The 21,394-nt window shown below is 45.0% G+C and overlaps 2 protein-coding genes across 2 annotated transcripts; both read right to left on the reverse strand.

Annotated features, from left to right (window-relative positions):
- Nucleotides 1–11,994: 11,994 nt before the first annotated feature.
- Nucleotides 11,995–14,190, reverse strand: LOC127306155 (uncharacterized). Its single transcript, XM_051336770.2, has 6 exons — nucleotides 13,732–14,190; nucleotides 13,418–13,636; nucleotides 13,219–13,286; nucleotides 12,878–13,114; nucleotides 12,630–12,762; nucleotides 11,995–12,500 (listed from the first exon to the last, which is right to left on the reverse strand). The coding sequence occupies exons 1-6, from the start codon at nucleotides 13,870–13,872 to the stop codon at nucleotides 12,192–12,194; spliced, it is 1,107 nt and encodes a 368-aa protein (XP_051192730.1). The 5' UTR covers nucleotides 13,873–14,190; the 3' UTR covers nucleotides 11,995–12,191.
- Nucleotides 14,191–15,967: 1,777 nt separating this feature from the next.
- Nucleotides 15,968–17,964, reverse strand: LOC127306154 (uncharacterized). The gene is made up of 6 exons (XM_051336769.2): nucleotides 17,788–17,964; nucleotides 17,474–17,692; nucleotides 17,275–17,342; nucleotides 16,934–17,170; nucleotides 16,686–16,818; nucleotides 15,968–16,556 (listed from the first exon to the last, which is right to left on the reverse strand). The coding sequence occupies exons 1-6, from the start codon at nucleotides 17,926–17,928 to the stop codon at nucleotides 16,038–16,040; spliced, it is 1,317 nt and encodes a 438-aa protein (XP_051192729.1). The 5' UTR covers nucleotides 17,929–17,964; the 3' UTR covers nucleotides 15,968–16,037.
- Between the last annotated feature and the right edge of the window lie 3,430 nt (nucleotides 17,965–21,394).

The following is a 21,394-nucleotide window of genomic DNA, read 5'->3' on the forward strand; positions in this document are numbered from 1 at the left end:
TGGCTTTTCCAGGTGGAAATGCGGCAAATACCACCGATGTGTCGCGTAGCGGAGCTCCAGATTCCGTGCTACAGCTGCTTTCGCCTGTTGAAGCAATCATCCAGGGAAGCAGTACAAGCAAAGTTTGGAGAATCTTTCAGGCAAAAAATTACTAGTGCTGAAGTACGTACATGGAGGTGACTATTTCCAAGCCATCCAATTTGAATCTCGTTGCTGAAAATATACATACATTAAGGAATCTTATATCCTTATTGCTGGATGTGACAGGATAAAAACTGGTGTTGCATTCGCCTTAAACGGTTGAAATAGAAAGGAGAAGGTTGCCAGAAGCAATGGATAAACTATAATAGGCTGCAATTGTTCACTGGTGATGACTAATTAACAGGTAAGAACACTGCTGATTGGTGGGACTAATCACCGTTGGCGTTTGCAACACGACACCCAACTTGTCGTTATCTACCCCCATCCATCCAGTTGCTGCTAATTTATCTCGCGACTTTGAATCTGATCCGTCAGAAAAGACTAAAGAGAGTCGATAACACACATACTTATTAAAACCGAACTCTGTTCCTCGTGAACTGATGATTGGATTGGACGTGGATCACATGCTACTCCACTATACTCTGTTCCTTTCTCGATTCCCAAATGATTTGCCCTGAATACCAGTGCTGCCGCATGATGCGTTCTGTTGCCTATCTCCCAAAATCTGCAGGTCCCGAGTTCGTTGCTTGGTGGCAAACATGATATGCCATTAGCTTGTTTTTCTGATATTGTCTAATACAAGCAGGACTGCAGCCATTGGACCTACTGGCACCTGAAAGATCCTCTACTGCTGTGAGCCTGTAAGTGTGAGCAGATCTAGAGTGGCAGACGCACTTAGCAATAGTTGCTCGGAACTCTTCTGCCAAGTTGGGAATTTTCAAATTTGTCCCCACATAAAAGAGAGAAAATGGAATAAAATACAAGAGTAGAGCGCATTGCCTAGCCTAGATGATGGTTTGGAAACCATTGCCTGTAAACTTGGCTTCTCCTATGATACAGACGGCCGGGGCCGATCGAGCGATGGATGGATGGGTGGACAGACGGCGACAGGTTTGGTGATCCACCGCCGCGTCAGATGTGTTGTGCGTTGCGTTGCGGCAAGCATGTTTCGTGGTGGATGGAGAAGGCAGAAAAGGGACGTTAATGGAGTGCCGCTTTAGGTTACTCGTGGCTTGGCTAGATTCGACGGTCCCTCGGACGAACTTTGGGGCGTCTGGTTTTCGAGGCTTCAGAGTTCAGATAAGTGTCGAGATGCGACAGAGAGGAACACTGAACTTTATCGCTGTCAGGTCAGGTGTCAGCACGGGAGCAAAGTGGAACATCTTGCACGGAAAGAGTTGAAGATGACACCACAACGTGAGGATGGGTGGTTATAAAGGTGATTGTATCCCCAGCCCATCAGAGTTTAAACCCCAGATTTGATATCTGTGTGTCCCATAAAACCGGAATATTCATTCAGCGGGAGACAGCATCCTCGTCGATAGCGAGACGTCTGTGGTGACTTCGTCAATTTTAAGATCTAATCCGCCGGCTCAGTCTTCCGGAGGTGCTCGTATGGGTAGGGTGTTTGTATGCGCGTGTATGTGAGCGCCTACGCTCGTTCTGTGTTTCTAAAAAAAAAGATGACACGATGTACTACCAGTATATGAAATGCACATGCTGGCAACAAAAGCCTCATTTCAGGAGAAAAAGGAAAGAAAGAATGTGCTCTTCAGCAGAGCGAAAAGAGAAGCGAATAAGGAAGGAACAGAGAGGAATGGAGGAGCGGGCCGTGCTGAGGTTTGGATGGATGGGCCGAAAGGGTGTGGCGGTGTGGCGAGAATGGTCTACAAGTGCAACAGCCATTTTAGCCTGCTATTTTAAACTGTGACCGAATGTTTCTGCTTGACTGTAGCGTCTGAGCCCATACACCCCTCAAAAAGACTGAGCCCATACACACTGATTAAACATGCCTTTTTTGAGGGTAATCAAGGCGAATGAGGATCTCCGCTTAAGAAAATATAATTAAGGACATCTCCAACGAAGACCCGCATACGGACATATGTGAGAAGATGCTTCCTATATGAACACAAAATGATATAAATGTTTAACTCCTCAAGTTGTAATTGGAAGAAGACGTTTTCCATGACATTGGTCCCATCATTCCTCAAAAGTCAGAAAAGGTGAGTGGAGAAAAAATAGCATCCAAGGATATATGTGCAGGACGTAGAGTTTTCATGATGAAAGATGAACAAGATTGTTTATTCAACTAAAGCCCACCTATATTTGTCATGATCATGCTAGCCATACAACACTTAAGAGCAGAAGAAATACTGGAGAAGCATCTGAAGATGTAAAGGCTCACGCAAGATTTGGCACGATAGCAGTTTAGTAGTGTACTATTTGACACATCATATGCCCGAACCTATCCAAATTGAGATGTCGGATTCCTCACCACCGATGAAGTATGCTGAGCAGGGGTATTTACGGGCAGGGCAGTGCGCAATTGCCGGAGTGCGGGTAGACGCAACGACGCTCCTTGTTTCCGAAGATCCCGTGGGGCGGCAACACCCCAATCCCTCCGCATGGAGCTCGAGAAGGCCCAGGGCGGCGCCGGCGTGCTGGGGCTGCGCGAAGTAGGAGGTTCCAGACCAGAACGGCTCTACTCGTGCTCGGGCATTCGGGCCATGGTACCATGTCACCGTCGATTGGGCTCCTCCAGCCGCAGGCGAGGTGGGGAAGGGAGAGGGGCATCACAATGACCATCCACTACAGGAGTAACAACAAAACACTCCACAGTGCACGAGGTGGCCACTGCCGAGGGTCCGGTTGAGACAAGTTCCGACCCACCAACTCCGTCGGCGTGGAGGCGAAATGGGTGGTTGTCGTTGCAGGAGTGATGGCTCCCAAGTGCAGGAGATCAATTGTAGTGTTTTTACAATAAGAAAGTTCGTCGAACACACGAGGAGCTGAAGGTATTGGTTAGTAAGTTTGATAAGTAAAACAGTAAAAGGGTGCAATAGTTTTTGTGTTTTGAGTTCGTAGTTTGCAATAAAATAAAGTTCTGAAAGTAATTGGCAACAAGTAAATGCTCTCAATGAGACAAAGCCCAATCCTCTGTGCAGCAAGAGGAAAAGCTCAAGTGTGTGTGTGAACTTATATGTGACAAGCGTTTCCGAGGGCAACATGGATTTACTTAGTACACAACATGGTAAATATCTTGTCAAGTTTCATTCCTTTAGGGCGGAGCCTAGATTAGGTGTAGCCATAGATATGAGCAAATTCACCCCTTATGATGGGTCCTAGAGCCATTTTTGTGAGCAAGTATATCAATCATTAAGACATAAATGTCCTACCATAGCAGTTAGTTCATTGGTCCCCGACATAAATCCCTCTAATGCAGCTCAAAGTAACGGAAAACACTTTGTGTCATTCTGTTCCTTTCCAACCCTCATCATTACATCAAAGTGTGGCCCTATGAGCTCATATAGGTGAAGTAATATGCAGTCGATGTACACATAAAACCATCATAAAACCACATAAAAGATAAAAACTTGACTAAATGCTCATTGCATATTGTATGGAAACCATAGGCAATTCATCCTATGCCCTCGGGAACATGGGGATCTACGCACAAGTGGAAAACATGATATGGATCAGTGGCATATGGATTACAACAAAATATTAAAATATAATATCTCTGCCAAATAAAGACAAGTTGCCAATCGCAAACATGCAAATATCACTTAAACAATATCCGGGGTTCAACCAATCACAAACTATGAGGGGAACGAGGTGGATATTGGAGATGGAGATGGTTATGATGATGGTTTTGATGGAAATGTTGATGGAGAGGCTTCCCCTACGCCAAGGAGGAGTGGTGATGATAATGGTGTCAATTTCCCTCTTACCGGAGGCTCCGGCACTGCAGGATCTGCCCTCTCCCGGAGTAGGAGAGGACTTTCGCCTCCGCCGCTGCCTCAGTAAATCTCGGGAAAAATATAGCTTAGGTTTTCTGGAGAGATGGTGGCATCTGTAAGGAGGACCGAGACAAAGCTCGAGGCCAAAACGGGCCTACGTGACGCGCCCACTTGAGGGGGGTGCGCCACCTGACCTCTTTCAGGCCTCGTGGCTCCCCTCCCGTGCTCCTTTGGCCCACGGTCCTTCTCTTTATGAAAAACTGATCATGTATTTTTTTCCTTTGATTTTAGAAGTCTAGAAGGTCCCCTAAACAACAACATACGAAAAATGAGATTTTCTGCCTGCCACAAATTAAATACCAATCAAAGGGACTTTGTAGGAAAGTCTCATAAATAACCTAAAAAGGCATAAATAACGATAGATCGTGGCAAATATTATTCAAAACAAATCACATAAGTCACTATATTGATGATGTAAAATGCACATATCAACTCCCCCAAACTTAAACCTTTGCTCGTCCTCGAGCAAATAAGCGAATATATCATATCATGTAGCAATGAGCTTATGGTTGATAATAAAATACGAGAATGGCATCATCAAATTATGCATATTCACTTGTCTTAAAATATCTATGAACTAACAACCATAAAAAATTGGGCTACATAAATAGGAGTTCTAGCAAATACCCCTTGCTTTTGAACAAAACTAACCATTGCATATTGGACAATTGAACAAGTCTCAAATTTCTCCTTTTCTCTTTGCTACTGCTATGCATGGATTTTTACCTTGCTATCTTCGATCCTAATATTGCCTTTGCAATCAAGATAAACTCTCATAGAACAACTAGTTAAAAGTAGAGAGTTATTAAACAACAAGATATTCATGAAGTTCGACTTTGTCAAAAACTTTCACCACTTTTTAAATGGCCTCGGTTAACGGTCTTGCCTCTTAGTAACCAGTATAAACCTTATTCATGGATATTTAAATAATGTCATATGCTATACTCAACCTTTGCATTTCAATTTCCATGGCTAACCGAATCCTCAGGGTGCCTGCCTTTCATACACTTCTCTGTAGAGCATATGTATTGAAATATCCATGACCCTCATTTTAATCGTTGATTACTAAATATAACAAGAGTATCTCATGTCCCATTGTCATCATCTCTTCCTAACTGTTTGTTCTACAAAACCATGTATCTACTCCAAATTCAAGGTATTCTTTTTTTTTCTTCTTTATTTGTAAACATCCCTTGCATGGATCTTTCCTTTGTTGTAAGATTTTGTTTGTTTGAGAAGTTCTATACTTGTCCAACACACTAAAGTTAATCTTATTTAAGACAAGATGTAACTGAAACTTCTAGATATGAGGCTCACATCTGCATGCGTGTTACCCATAAATATCCAAACAAGAGAATCATGGGTGACTGATACGTCTCAAACGTATCTATAATTTTTGATGATCCATGCTTGTTTTACATCAATTCATATATGCTTCGTTGCACTTTTATACATTTTCCGGCACTAACCTATTAACAAGATGCCACAGTGCCAGTTCAATGTTTTCTGCTGTTTTGTATTTCAGAAAAGTTGTATAGAAAATATTCTCGAAATTGGATGAAACAAAAGATGAAGTCAATATTTTTCCGTAACGAAGACAGAGTCCAGAGGGGAGTCAAAGAGGGGCCACAGGGGGCCAAGCCACCCCTTGGCACGACCAAGCCTAGGCCCGTGCCAAGGCATGGCGTGGCCCACCCAGGTGGCTGATGTCTACGCACGCTTCTATTCCTGTAGACAGTGTTGGGCCTCCAAGAGCAGAGGTTTGTAGAATAGCAACAAGTTTCCCTTAAGTGAATCACCCAAGGTTTATCGAACTCAGGGAGGTAGAGGTCAGAGATATCCCTCTCAAGCAACCCTGCAATTAAGATACAAGAAGTCTCTTGTGTCCCCAACACACCTAATACACTTGTCAGATGTATAGGTGCACTAGTTCGGCGAAGAGATAGTGAAATACAAGTAATATGGATGATTATAAGTAGCAATTGCAATCTGAAATAAAAATGGCAGCAAGCGAACATGTAGCAGAACTTGTTGGAAATGGTGTTTCAATGCTTAGAAACAAGGCCTAGGGATCATACTTTCACAAGTGGACATTCTCAATAATGACCACATAATTGAATAAATAAATGCTACTCTCAAACACTCTCTTGTTGAATGACAAACACCATTCATTGTGTAGGGCTATAAAAGCACACCTCAAACCAGAGTAAACAAGCTCCACAACGTCATAAAGGAATCACACACGATGCGCACACTGTCACCATCACACCGTGGAGAGTGACTCCGGAGTTCATATTAAAGTAACCTCTAGAGTGCATAATAGACAAGAGTAACATCTACATATTCAACTAGATCACAAAGCTCATGATCATATAAAGATCACACCATGGGAGAGAGAGATGACCACATAGCTACCGGTAGAGCCCTCAGCCTCGGGGGAGAACTACTCCCTCCTCATCATGGGAGACAGCAACGGCGATGAAGATGGCGGTGGAGTCGATGGAGATGACTCCGGGGGCAATTCCCCGTCCCGGCGGCGTGCCGGAACAGAGACTTCTGTCCCCCGAACTTGGCTTCGCGATGGCGGCGGCTACGTAACTTTTCATGGAGGAAGACCGATGCTTTTAGGGTTTTCGCATCTGGGAGAATATATAGGCGGAAGGGCGGCCTCGGTGGAGTCCCGAGGGGACCACCCCATATGGCGGCGCGGCCAGAGGTGGGGCCACGCCCCCCTATGGTGTGGCCGCCTCGTGGATCCTCTTCGTCTCTCCTTCGGATTTCTGGAACACTCCGTGGAAAATAGGGCCGTGGGCTTTTGTTTCGTCCAATTCCGAGAATATTTCCTGTGTAGAATTTCTGAAACCAAAAACAGCAGAAAAACAGGAACTGGCGCTTCGGCATCTTGTTAATAGGTTAGTCCCGAAAAATGCATAAAAATGATATAAAGTGTGAGTAAAACATGTAGGTATTATCATAAAACTAGCATGGAACATAAGAAATTATAGATACGTTGGAGACGTATCAGTGGCCACCGATATCACCCCTCCGCCTATTTATTCACGATATCAGGAAAAACCTGAATACGCAAGCCTCCATCCACGAAAAGTTCCGTCGCCGCCATCGCAGACCCTAGCTCGGGAGGATTCTGAAGCTCTTCCCAGCACCCTGCTGGAGGGGGAAATCATCGCTGGAGGCATCTACATCGCCATGCCCGCCTCCGAAGTGATGCGTGAGTAGTTCATCCCTGGACTATGGATCCATAGCAGTAGATAGATGGTTGTCTTCTCCAATTTGTGCCTCATTTTTAGATCATGTGAGCTTCCCTACATGATCAAGATCATCTTTATGTAATGCTACATGTTGTGTTTGCTGGGATCCGATGAATATTGTATACTATGTTGAGGTCGATTATATATTCATGTCATTTGTTATTTGTGATCTTGCATGCTCTCCGTTGCTAGTAGATACTCTGCCCAAGTAGATACTTGTGACTCCAAGAGGGGGCATTTATGCTCGATAGTAGGTTCATGCCTCTAGTTTCCTGGAAGAGTGACAATAACTTCTAAGATTGTAGATGTGTTGTTACTACTAGGGAGAAAACAACAATGTTTTATCCAAGGGTAATTCTATTGTTTACTTTACACACATTGCTTAATGCGATAATCTGTTGCTTGCAACTTAATACTGCAGGGGTTCGTACGATAACCGGAAGGTGGATTATTAGTCATATACGCAGTTGGATTACGGTCTATGTATTATGTTGCAATGCCCAAACGAATCTCATAGTAATCATCTTGTCATGTATGGTCGGTATTCTGCCAATTGCCCAGCTGTAATTTGTTCACCCAGCATGTTATTTATCTTTATGGAGAGACACCTCTAGTGAACTGTGGACCCCGGTCCTTTCCTTTACACTGATAAATTCAACCACTGCAATCCTGCTCTATTTACTTACTGCAAAGCTCTATTCTCTTTAATTATTGTAAACATCTCTTTTCACTCGATACGTCTAATCCTTTGTGTTCAACAAACCGGTGAGATTGACAACCTCACTGTAAGTTGGGGCAAAGTACTTTGGTTGTGTTGTGTGCAGGTTCCACGTTGTTGCTGACGCCGGTAGTGCGCCCTGCCACTAGTCAGCTAGCAACACCTTCAGAAGTCACGCATTTCTCCTACTGATCGATTAAATCTTGGTTTATTACAGAGGGAAAACTTACTGCTGTGCTCATCACACCTTCCCCTTGGGGTTTTCCAACCGCTTCCACAACAACCGCCACCAAGATTGTCTGGCGCCGTCCCCGGAGCACTATTCGTGACACCATACTTTATGCTTTATTAAAAAACCACTCGACCAAGGATAAATGATAATGCTCCAAGACCTTTTCAAGCCATGATAAAATTGATACCTACTAGATAAAAGCAAAACTAACCTAAAGATCACGATTAAAAGCAATATGATGAAATAAAAAGCATAAAAGACTGGATAAAACTACCCAAGCTTAGAGTGTTGTCCCTGGGTCTTCTTTCTTGGCATCGTTCTCCTCATAATAGGTGTCCCACTCCTTGAGCTTCCAAGGATAGGGCTCCCATTGTAGAAGAATATTGGTGGATCGTTGAACTTGGTGGAAGCAGCTTCGGCGATCTTCTTGAAGAGCTCTTCATACTCACAGTTCTGGTTTCTACATCCCACATGAGGGCTTGGAACCTGTCCAGCTGTGTGATGGTGTGCACATAATTCTCCTCCATATCCTCGATCCTTGACTCATAGGCTTAAACCTTCTTCTCCATCTCAAGATTCATAAAGTGATGAGCATCAAGGCTGCGTTCAATCACAGTGCCATACCTGAAGATGGTGTCCTCCAGAACTTGCAGCTTTTCCTCCATGGCGCCCTCGGTTTTGGGAGTGTTCACCTCCTCCATGAGCAACACTCCCTCCTAGAAGGTTAAGGTCTTCATAGGAGCCACCACATAGTTGAGATAGCAGTTCACCACACCCCTCTTCTCAGAGTCTTCTCCTCCTAGATCAGATCGGGAACTTACATGGCTAAAAAGCTGAAAGGATAGGGCAGGGAAACGAGGTTCGCTCAAAAATACTCGATGCGGGATTAGGTTGTCATAGAGGGGTATATATATTGACCGTTTTTAGGGCAAGACGAAGCGTTGGAGTCAAAATGGAGGCGAAACAGACTTCAGAGGGGCAAAAGAGCTAGGGGGCCACCCTGTTGAGGGGGGCGCGCCACCTGGGCTCTTTCCCCCTTCGTGACTCTGTTTCATCCAAATCTTTCGCTAACACTTTTATTTTCGAAAAATATTGCCTTCCCTAAAAGATGAAGATATTTCGAGATTGTTACGCACCTGAAACTTAGCTTTTATTGATTTCTGATATCTGGCAGGGGACATTTCTTTGTGATTATGGCCTCGGTGCTTTGGAGATTTAAGTCTTCCACCTTTCCAACGAATTTTTGGCCCGTAATATAATGTTTAAGACGTTGTCCATTAACAACATGAGATTTACTTTTGTAGTCTACATGAATACGGATGGCTCCAGAGCTATACACCTCCTAACACAACTAATGGACATTGCCACTTTTATGCTAACTTTCCTACAGAGAACTTGAAACGAGAGTTGAACAATAATACTTGATCTCCTACTTTCAAATCATTTCTCCTTATTTTTCTATCATGCCAAATCTTCACGTTTTGTTCTAATAACCTAGCAGTTTCATAAGCTTCGTTCCTCCATTCATCTAACAAGTTTAGGTCTCTCTCTAGCAGTTTTAAAATAAAAGTTGAGTTGTTTAACAACCCATCTAGCTTTATGTTCTATTCTACAGGAAGGTGACATGCTTTACCATAAACCATTTTATAAGGAGACATAACCATAGGATTTTTAAAAGCAATTCTATAAGCCCACAAAGCATCATTAATTTTGGTTGCACGATCAGACCTAGCTTTATTGACTCGCTTTTCTAAAATGAGTTTGATTTCCCTATTACTTAGTTCAACCTGATCACTAGTTTGAGGGTCATATGGGGATGCTGCCCTATGATTAACACCATACTTTTCTAAAGTTTTCCTAAAGACTCCATGCATAAAGCGAGAATCACCATAAGTAATTAAAAATCTAGGTAGTCCAAAGCTGAGAAAGATGATATCGTTAAGCATCTTCATTGTTGTAGCATGATCTGCACTTTTTGTTGGAATTGCTTCCACCCACTTTGTAACATAGTCCGCTCCAACCAAAATGTGAGTGTGTTTTGTTGTTGATGACGAGAACGGTCCCATAAAATCAAATCCCCATACATCAAATGGTTCAAGAGGCAGTGAATAATTCATAGCCATTTCATTTCTCTTACCAATGTTTCCAACGGGTTAACATTTGTCACAAGGTTTAACATAGTTAGCACAATATTTAAATAAAATAGCCAATAAAAGCCAGACTGTAATACCTTTACAGCTGTGCGGTCTCCTGCATGATGTCCTCCATAAAAACGGTCATGACGGTCTTTTATGATATCCTGCTGCTCAAATTCAGGCACGCAATGTCTAATTATACCATCTACATTTTTCTTATAAAGGAATTGATCATCCCAAAAGTAATTTCTAAAATCATAAAAGAATTTCTTTCTTTGTTGAGAAGTGAAGTGTAGTGTCATAACTTTCCCAACAATGAAGTTACCATACTCAGCAAACCATGGAGATGGTACTCTAGCACTAGAAGGGGCAAACCAGCCTTGGTCATCATATCCATCTCGTACTCAACCTTATACATAACTTCCCAATTACGGAATGGCGGTTGATAGAACCTAAAAACTTTCTCATTTTGTCTCAATAGTGGGTCAGAGCACTATGATACAATAAGTCAATACAATACTCCTCATCGTCGTCAATTTTAATCTGAGAAATAGCAGTAACATAACCACTTCTACAATATTTTCTACCCATTTATCATATATATTGTTATAGGAAGCGTTCACATCAAAAGATTCATCAAGTATAGGTTCACGAGATTGAAGATCAACATCGAGTAGAGTGTTTTTTAGCCACAACAATATGGAATCAAGGATAACCTTGGAACCCATAGCACAATTTTCTATGGTGTTCTATGTTTTCTAATTTTTATGGGTTTCTTTTTTATATGTTAGATGCTGAAAATAAAACTAAGTGCAAATAGGAGAGAAGCTTAGTGTTGCGCTGGCCAACAATGACGCAAGAAATGCGCTTGATTACCCGCACCCACCCAAGTGCAAGGGATCATTTTATCACAATGATATGTACTGAGTTTTCGATCTTACAAGAAGTTGAAGGCAAAATATATATTCGCCAAGACCCTATAACCCATTTGTATGGGTGTCCGTGCAAAGCAATAATCTATAGAATGCAAGTGTCTTTTCTCTACTTGCTACTACTTAATTGTTGAGCCTTAGACTACGAGCTTGTGTTTGAAAACCTGGTAAAGAGTGAGGAAGTGGCAAACCCAAGGGAGTGATTGTTCTAGGTAAATGGTTGCTCCATTCATTTTGGTTATCTATAAGTGAAGCATAATATATATATCAGCTATATGATTAGTACCAGCAATGATGTACATGGTACATACAATCAGCGTTGCCACACGCCTCATGAGATAGACAAACAAGACATTATGAACTATATAATTGACTTGATGAATTAAGACTAGGATGTGCCTATGTCTCAGTTGACTGAGATTTTCTTAAGTCTCAGTCACCTCAGAAAAGTGCAACTGCAGTTCAAAAAAAATGTGCAACTCGGATCAGTTGTGCAATTGCACTTTTTTGACAGAAAAGTGCAACTCAAGTGCATTTTTGTGGGTGACTGAGACTTAAGGAATTCTCAGTTGACTGAGACATAGCAAAACCGTTAAGACTAACTCTAACCATCACATTAGCATTAGCGTTTGACATAAAAGATAAATCTATGTTCACATGTGCATAAGAAATTACACTCATATAGATTGATCTAAAGAACACATGACTGAACAAAAAGAAGAATTATTACAACATAATGCCCAACCACCGCCAAGTTTAAAAGTCATCATGCTTGGTCATCCGAATCTTTTAAGCTGCGTGAAACCTGAAACCATAACCTACGTCCACAAAGCCGTAAATATGCCGTCAGCTACGAGATGCCCTTTCATTTATTGCCATTCCGATGGCATGGATGATGACACTACTATAGATCTGTAACATGAGCTTCCTTCTTCCCCTGTGATACATTTGCCAAAGATAGCTTGCCTACAAAGTTCGTTGAGAGGCTTCCAAAGTAGAGGTCCCCGTTGTACTCCGTTACCGATGTGATGAAATTGATCACTTTGCCGTCAGAGTCGTCGAGCACACGGATGATGTCGCCATTCTCTGATACCTGCACCACCATGGCCCCCTTGGCCGTTGCCATGATCCTGTCGACGAGCGCCAGGAACGAAGCAACAACTCTCTTGGTCCAGGTCCAGCGGGTGACCAAGTCTAGCAACGGCGACCTCAGCTGCATTTTTGGAAGGCAAAGAATCACGAGATGGTGCTTAATTTTGGAGTCGTCAGACCTTACATCTACTGATATCGAAGCTGCAGGTGACGAGACAGAGCCTATATATGGCAATAGGTGTAACCATACCTGGTGAATGGCGATCCAGAAGGATCCGTCTGAAGCTAGACGGATGTTATCCGGACACCCCGGGAGGTCCTGGACGAACGTGTCCGCCTGGCCAGCTTTGCCCCCTTTCAGCCACAGCCTGGAGCATCTGAACCTGCATACGTACGACACACAGAGTTGCATCAGCAACGAGCTGGTGCTGCAAGCTAGGTTGCGAGCTGCTTCATAAGAAGTGAAGTGCGATGGAGCTGTTCGCTTCAGGTACGTACCCGCCCGACTCACACACGACGACGAAGGCCTCGTCCCGCGACAGGGCGACTCCATTGGCGAAGGCTAGGTTGTCGAGCTCGACGGACGCGCCGCCGGTGCGGGGGTCGTACTTGAGGAGACGGCCGGTGGGGCGGGACTCGATGTAGGCGAGGAACCACTGGTCGAAGCCGAACCTGGTGCAGGCGTCGCTGAAGTAGACCGTGCCATCGGCTGCCTCGATGGCGGCGTCGGCAAACCTGAGGATTTGGGGCGCGGCCGGAAGGGGCAGGCCAAAACAATAAGTACAGGTACGTAGGGAACACTGCAAGTTTCCTTCCCCGTAATCAAAGACGAAGCAAACCTAATCGTGGAGCCCTGGACCGTCGATGCAAGAATCGTCACGCGTTTTTCTTCAACCTTCAGCAATCCCTGCCAAATTCACACCGATCGATTCAAGCTGCTGAAAACTAAATTATCGTCACTCCCAAACGATGAAATGGCCATTCGATGCTGCTTTAGGCCCGTGGAGAAAAAGAAAACAAAACGGACGCACGTAGTACCTTGTGGGCGTCGCAGACGATCATGCTGCCGTCGGCGGACGGCGCGATCCCGAGCAGGCCCGTGCCGCCGACGAACCGCCACTGCTCCCAGGACCCGTTGGGGTGCATCCTCTGCAACCATCCATCCCTGGTCGCCGTGTACAACGTCCCACCCGCCGCCGCGTCCACGTACACGTCCTCTGGCGCGATTAGCCCCGGCTCGCCAAGCTTCTCCAGCCCCTGCATCCGTACAGGCAATATGGCACCATGGATCAGGCAACATGGCACGACAAGAACGTAGGCGGCGCCCGAGAGTTGTAGGGGAGATACTGAACCTGGAGGAGGTTATTGGGAGGGTAGCGAGCGGCGGGAAGGGGCGGCGATGGGACTGGCTGGATGGGACAGTTAAGCACGACGTGGACCGCCAGCGACACAACCACGGCCAGCGCCGCCGAGCCGATCAGACCCGGTGCCATGGCCGAGAACCCAACGTTGGCGACTAGAACTAGAAGCTGCTAGTGAAGTTATGAACTTTTTGATAAGTGACGAGTAGAACTGGCCGGCTAGAGGTACAGCTCGAATCTGGACTAGCACTCAGCTCAGTGCAGTGGTTTGCATCTTTGCGGCGTGCCAGTTTCAGCTGGTTTAGTGGTAGGCGACGAAATGGGAGTGTGGTCCAAATAGCGCCGCGTTTCTGTGGAAGCTGTGCGGCATGTTAGGAACTCACGACCACAAGAACCGATCGGTTGCCCGGCCCGATCGATGTACGTGTCTCGGCTGCTACCATGGGCATCCACAACCTAGCTTCTATAGTTAGTCAAACATACGCGTTCCTGTCTGCCGTGGAGTCCGTGGCCCTAACTCTATCGCGGTGACCTTCAGAAAGCAACTGGAAACTGAATAGAATTGCATATTTGTTCATAATCGCCGCGGGATACTCAGATGTGCGACCGATGTACCAGAAGAAAAAATTGAGCTTCCAGGGGCTTGTCTTTTATCCGCGGATGATCATGTCGCCCTCTCAGTACCTGGCGAGACTTAAGTCTAACAAGCACAAACTGAATAGAATCCCGATTCTGAGGTGATTGTCGACCTTTAAAAAATAAGGATGGAAGACGACTTTGGTTGATTATACAGTGGAATTTTGGGTTTGCTTAAATTAAGAACAACAAAAGGACAACAAACCTAATAATAAACGGGAGAAAGAACTGAAGTTTATTTGCTTTGTACATGAATTGCAAGATGAATCCTTATGCCGACCAAGAGGATGACTTTGTTTGGAATTCACACATGTCATGAAACCTTATCTATTTTTGTTGTTGATTTGTCTGTCAAATAGAACAAATCAACAGTACACGTGTACAATGTCAGGTGAAGAAATCTATCATCTTAGTGTGATATTCCTCCATTCCCTATGAAAAACTTCTGCCCATTCTTTTCTATGAGGTGATGTTAGAGGTACAAAAAAAATCATGCTTGCTGCTATTTTACTCAAGAATAAAATTATATCTTCATGAACCAGAGAGCACATATTGTTATAATCATTCTAGTATATCAAAATTTCCAAGTAAAAATTATTTTGATAATTAAAAGAATGGATCTAATAAAGTAAGGCAGAATGAATTTTTGCTGCAGCAAAACTGAATTTTTGGCACGACTTAAACACCTCATACAATTAAGCCAATTTACGTGCATATACAAGATGAAAAGTTACATCTACTGATTTTATCAAGATTTTAGGAGTTACCAAAAAAGATACAAAAATCATGCACTAAAAAGTGCAGCGCAGAAATCAGCAACTCCAAATCAGAGATTAAAATAAAAGAAAATTAACCTGATACAATAAGCATAAAAAATAAAAATATCTCGGGTTGCCTCCCGTAAAGCGCTTTCTTTATAGCCATATAGTCCATTCATTAACTCCATGTGATGGACAAATTCAAAGCATGTTTTTAATTCTTTGCCACGTTGTTGCTACATGTTTATTATCATTTTTTCTAAAAGACAAGATACTATTTCGATTTTGTAGAATCTTAACAAGTGGGTAATACTTTTTAATGAAAGCCTCTTTAAGATAGTCCCAATAATTAATGCTAGCACTAGGTAAAGACAATAACCATTCTTTGGCTTTTCCTCTAAGAGAAAATGGAAATAATTTTAGCATAACAATATTGTTTTCCATATGTTTAAACTTTTTCATATCACAAATTTCACAGAAATCATGTAAATGCATAGATGCATATTCACTAGCACTACCGCCAAATTGTTCCCTAGTTATAAGATTTAATAATCCAGGACTTAGGTCAAAGGTTTCAACAGTTATCTCAGGTGTAGTGATAGGCTTAGCAATTTAGGAGTTTTTATGTAATCATAAAATTTAGTATTTCTTTCTCCCATGATTTTTAGAAGATAGTTACTAATACTTTCGATGTGTTTTTCAATTTTTAAGAAAAAATAATTTACAGACAAAAACTAAAATAAGCAAACAAAGACTAAAAACAAGACAAGTAAAATATTATGCAAAATATAAAAGAGATAAGAGAGCTCACAACGGTGTTACCACCCCAAGCTTTGGTGAGATGCTGTTTAGAAGATTGCAACGGTGCCAGAAAATCTCTTACTTGGTTGTGGAAGTTGGCAATCACTGTAATACACTCCTTTCAGTTCCCCGGCAACGGCGCAAGAAAATGCTCCGATGGCGCTTAACAGGGCTTGATGGAGAGTCTTGATTACTTCCTAGCAACGGCGCCAGAAAATGCTCTTGATGACGACTATTAGCAACTCCAAAATATCTTGATACGTTGGGACTCCAAGTGCAGAGTGTTGTATCAGAAGAGTATTTTTCCCACAAGGGTAACTCTGTAACATGAGCTTCCTTCTTCCCCTGTGATACATTTGCCAAAGATAGCTTGCCTACAAAGTTCGTTGAGAGGCTTCCAAAGTAGAGGTCCCCGTTGTACTCCGTTACCGATGTGATGAAATTGATCACTTTGCCGTTAGAGTCGTCGAGCACACGGATGATGTCGCCATTCTCTGATACCTGCACCACCATGGCCCCCTTGGCCGTTGCCATGATCCTGTCGACGAGCGCCGGGAACGAAGCAACAACTCTCTTGGTCCAGGTCCAGCGGGTGACCAAGTCTAGCAACGGCGACCTCAGCTGCATTTTTGGAAGGCAAAGAATCACGAGATGGTGCTTAATTTTGGAGTCGTCAGACCTTACATCTACTGATATCGAAGCTGCAGGTGACGAGACAGAGCCTATATATGGCAATAGGTGTAACCATACCTGGTGAATGGCGATCCAGAAGGATCCGTCTGAAGCTAGACGGATGTTATCCGGACACCCCGAGAGGTCCTGGACGAACGTGTCCGCCTGGCCAGCTTTGCCCCCTTTCAGCCACAGCCTGGAGCATCTGAACCTGCATACGTACGACACACAGAGTTGCATCAGCAACGAGCTGGTGCTGCAAGCTAGGTTGCGAGCTGCTTCATAAGAAGTGAAGTGCGATGGAGCTGTTCGCTTCAGGTACGTACCCGCCCGACTCACACACGACGACGAAGGCCTCGTCCCGCGACAGGGCGACTCCATTGGCGAAGGCTAGGTTGTCGAGCTCGACGGACGCGCCGCCGGTGCGGGGGTCGTACTTGAGGAGACGGCCGGTGGGGCGGGACTCGATGTAGGCGAGGAACCACTGGTCGAAGCCGAACCTGGTGCAGGCGTCGCTGAAGTAGACCGTGCCATCGGCTGCCTCGATGGCGGCGTCGGCAAACCTGAGGATTTGGGGCGCGGCCGGAAGGGGCAGGCCAAAACAATAAGTACAGGTACGTAGGGAACACTGCAAGTTTCCTTCCCCGTAATCAAAGACGAAGCAAACCTAATCGTGGAGCCCTGGACCGTCGATGCCAGAATCGTCACGCGTTTTTCTTCAACCTTCAGCAATCCCTGCCAAATTCACACCGATCGATTCAAGCTGCTGAAAACTAAATTATCGTCACTCCCAAACGATGAAATGGCCATTCGATGCTGCTTTAGGCCCGTGGAGAAAAAGAAAACAAAACGGACGCACGTAGTACCTTGTGGGCGTCGCAGACGATCATGCTGCCGTCGGCGGACGGCGCGATCCCGAGCAGGCCCGTGCCGCCGACGAACCGCCACTGCTCCCAGGACCCGTTGGGGTGCATCCTCTGCAACCATCCATCCCTGGTCGCCGTGTACAACGTCCCGCCCGCCGCCGCGTCCACGTACACGTCCTCTGGCGCGATCAGCCCCGGCTCGCCAAGCTTCTCCAGCCCCTGCATCCGTACAGGCAATATGGCACCATGGATCAGGCAACATGGCACGGCAAGAGCGTACGCGGCGCCCGAGAGTTGTAGCGGAGATACTGAACCTGGAGGAGGTTATTGGGAGGATAGGGAGCGGCGGGCAGGGGCGGCGATGGGACTGGCTGGATGGGACAGTTAAGCACGACGTGGACCGCCAGCGACACAACCACGGCCAGCGCCGCCGTGCCGATCAGACCCGGTGCCATGGCCGAAAACCCAACGTTAGTGGTAGGCGACGAAATGGGAGTGGTCCAAATAGCGCCGCGTTTCTGTGGAAAGCTGTGCGGCATGTTAGGAACTCACGACCACAAGAACCGATCGGTTGCCCGGCCCGATCGATGTACGTGTCTCATCTGCTACCATGGGCATCCACAACCTAGCTAGTATACACTAGTGGAAAACAGGGCTTTCGTGGGAGCCTTTTGTCGCGGGCGTGCCTGCACCCGCGACAAATGGCCTGGCCACGTCGCCCCGAAACCATTTGGAGCGAGCCGGGCCTTTTATCGCGCCCTTTTGTCGCGGGCCGTATCACAACCCGCGACAAAAGGGGTCTGTGCTCTGGCGCCTCCTGCCAGCACCCCTTTTGTCGCGGGTCGTAATACGGCGCGCGACAAAAGGTCCATTCCTATATATACACGCAGCCAGCCCCCCCCCCCCCCCCCACCTCCCCCTACATTTTTTTCCTTGGTGGTGAAAGGTGGAGGTGTATGCTAGCTCATTTTTTCTTGATGTGCACAAGAGGTGTTTGATGGAATGCTTGTGAGGGATGCCACTTGATTTTATTTGATAAGATTTCTCCTCTTTTTGATCCTAAAAGGTTAGCAACTATTTTCTCGTATATACATAGTCCGTACAATACTAATTTTAGCAAGGTGATTGCATCTGATACACTTATGATGCAGATGAGTCATCCATGGATGTACGGTAACCGATGTGCTCCCGCTTTCAGAGAGGGCGTGAATTCTTTCCTGCTTGTGGCCGAGGCCAACAAGTCGAAGCAATGTTTTATGTGTTGTCCATGTCTGAAATGTAAGAATGAGAAGGATTACTCTTGCTCAAGAGACATTAAGAGCCACCTGCTTCGGTTTGGATTCATGTCCAGCTATAATGTTTGGACCAAGCACGGAGAAGAAGGGGTTATGATGGAAGACGGCGATGAAGAAGAAGATAACGATGACCAGTACCGATCTATGTTCTCTGAATGCGATGATACCGCAATGGACGACAATGAAGAAGAAGGAGGTGAAGAACATGCATCAGATGATCCTGTTGATGATGATCTTCGTCGGGCCATTTCTGATGTAAGAAGAGACTGTGCCACGGATAAGGAGAGGTTGCAGTTCGACAAGATGTTAGAGGACCACCACAAATTGTTGTACCCAGGTTGTGAAGATGGACATAGAAAGCTGGGTAGCATATTGGAATTGCTGAAATGGAAAGCAGAGGTCGGTGTGACTGACTCGGGATTTGAGAAATTGATGATAATATTAAAGAAGCTGTTTCCAAGAAATAACGAATTGCCCGTCAGTACATATGAAGCAAAGAAGCTTGTCTGCCCTCTAGGATTAGATGTGCAGAAGATACATGCATGCATTAATGACTGTATCCTCTACCGCGGTGAGAAGTACGAGAATTTGAATAAATGTCCGATATGCGGTGCATTGCGGTATAAGATCAGAAAAGATGACCCTGGTGATGTTGAGGGCGAGCCACCCAGGAAGAGGGTTCCTGCGAAGGTGATGTGGTATGCTCCCATAATACCACGGTTAAAACGTTTGTTCAGAAACAAAGAGCATGCCAAGTTGTTGCGATGGCACATGGAAGAACGTAAGAAAGACGCAATGTTGAGGCACCCCGCTGATGGTCGGCAGTGGAGAAACATCGGGAGAGAGTTCCCGGATTTTGCAGGTGAGGCAAGGAACTTATACTTTGGTCTAAGTACAGATGGCATGAATCCCTTTGGGGAGCAGAGCTGCGATCCACAAAGACTGGCCCGTGACTCTATGTATCTACAACCTTCCTCCTTGGTTGTGCATGAAGCGGAAGTTCATTATGATGCCAGTGCTTATCCAAGGTCCAAAGCAACCGGGCAACGACATTGATGTGTACCTAAGGCCATTAGTCGATGAACTTTTGGAGTTGTGGGCCAAACCAGGTGTACGTGTGTGGGATGAGCACACCGAGCAAGAATTTGACCTACGAGCGTTGCTATTCGTAACCATCAATGATTGGCCTGCTCTCAGTAACATTTCAGGACAGACGAACAAAGGATACAATGCATGCACACACTGTTTAGATGAGACTGAAAGTAAATATTCGGAAAAAGCAGAAAAGTTGTGTACCCGTTCAATCGTCGTTTCCTTCCGCGCAAGCATCCCTTAAGGAAAAAAGGCAAGCATTTCGATGGCGAGGCAGACCGCCGTCCGAAGCCTATCCCCCGCAGTGGTGCTGATATATTTGACATGGTCAAGGATTTAAATGTTATCTTTGGAAAGGGTCCAGGCAGTCGACCTGTTCCGAAAGACGCTGACGGACACGCGCCCATGTGGAAGAAAAAATCAATTTTTTGGGAGCTAGAATATTGGAAAGTCCTGGAAGTCCGCTCTGCAATTGACGTGATGCACCTGACCAAGAATCTTTGTGTGAATATTCTAGGTTTTCTGGGCGTGTATGGAAAGACAAAAGATACACCAGAAGCACGGGAGGACCAGGAACGTCATAAAGGACGAAACGGCAATCATCCAGGGCAGTTTGTAGGGCCTGCCAGCTACGCTCTTACCAAACAAGAGAAGGAGATCTTTTTTGAAGCCCTATTCAGTATCAAGGTTCCGTCTGGTTTCTCGTCGAATATAAAGGGGATAGTAAATATGAAGGAGAAAAAATTCCAGAACCTGAAGTCCCATGACTGTCACATGCTTATGACACAATTGCTTCCGGTTGCATTGAGGGGACTTCTACCAGAAAATGTTCGACTAGCCATTGTGAAGATATGTGCATTCCTCAACGCAATTTCTCAGAAGGTAATGGATCCAGAAACTTTGTCAGGATTACAGGAAGATGTGGTCGAATGTCTTGTCAGCTTCGAGTTGTTGTTCCCACCATCCTTCTTCAATATTATGACGCACCTCCTCGTTCACCTAGTTGAAGAGATTAGAATTCTCGGTCCTGTATTTCTACACAATATGTTCCCCTTCGAGAGGTTCATGGGAGTCTTAAAGAAATATGTTCATAACCGAGCTAGGCCAGAAGGAAGTATCTCAAAGGGCTACGGAACTGAGGAGGTCATTGAGTTTTGTGTTGACTTTCTTCCTGACCTTAAGCCGATTGGTGTTCCTGAATCTCGGTATGAGGGGAGGCTGACTGGAAAAGGCACACTAGGAAGGAAAGAAACGGTGTGCAGGGACAAGATTTCTTTCAATCAAGCACACTACACAGTTCTATACAATTCCATCTTGGTGGCTCCGTACATCGAGAAACATAAGAATGCTTTACGAGAAATAAACCCGGGCCAGCCCGAGTCCTTGATTACACGTCAACACATGAATACCTTCGGCAGTTGGTTGCAAAGACATCTCATTAATGACCCATCTGTTGTGGAGCAGCTGTTCTTGTTGGCCAGGTTACCATCTTCAAACATATGTACATTCCAAGGGTACGAGATAAATGGGAATA

The sequence above is a fragment of the Lolium perenne genome, chromosome 6 (genome assembly GCF_019359855.2).
Source record: "Lolium perenne isolate Kyuss_39 chromosome 6, Kyuss_2.0, whole genome shotgun sequence".
Lineage (NCBI taxonomy): Eukaryota > Viridiplantae > Streptophyta > Magnoliopsida > Poales > Poaceae > Lolium > Lolium perenne.

Coding starts and splice junctions, on each gene's coding strand:
- LOC127306154 (XM_051336769.2), bottom strand. CDS start 17,928: ATGGCACCGGGTCTGATCGGCACGGCGGCGCTGGCCGTGGTTGTGTCG. Junction 17,693..17,787: donor CTCCCAATAACCTCCTCCAG/GTTCAGTATCTC, acceptor GTACGGATGCAG/GGGCTGGAGAAGCTTGGCGA. Junction 16,819..16,933: donor GTCGTGTGTGAGTCGGGCGG/GTACGTACCTGA, acceptor GTACGTATGCAG/GTTCAGATGCTCCAGGCTGT.
- LOC127306155 (XM_051336770.2), bottom strand. CDS start 13,872: ATGGCACCGGGTCTGATCGGCTCGGCGGCGCTGGCCGTGGTTGTGTCG. Junction 13,287..13,417: donor TCGTCTGCGACGCCCACAAG/GTACTACGTGCG, acceptor TGAATTTGGCAG/GGATTGCTGAAGGTTGAAGA. Junction 12,763..12,877: donor GTCGTGTGTGAGTCGGGCGG/GTACGTACCTGA, acceptor GTACGTATGCAG/GTTCAGATGCTCCAGGCTGT.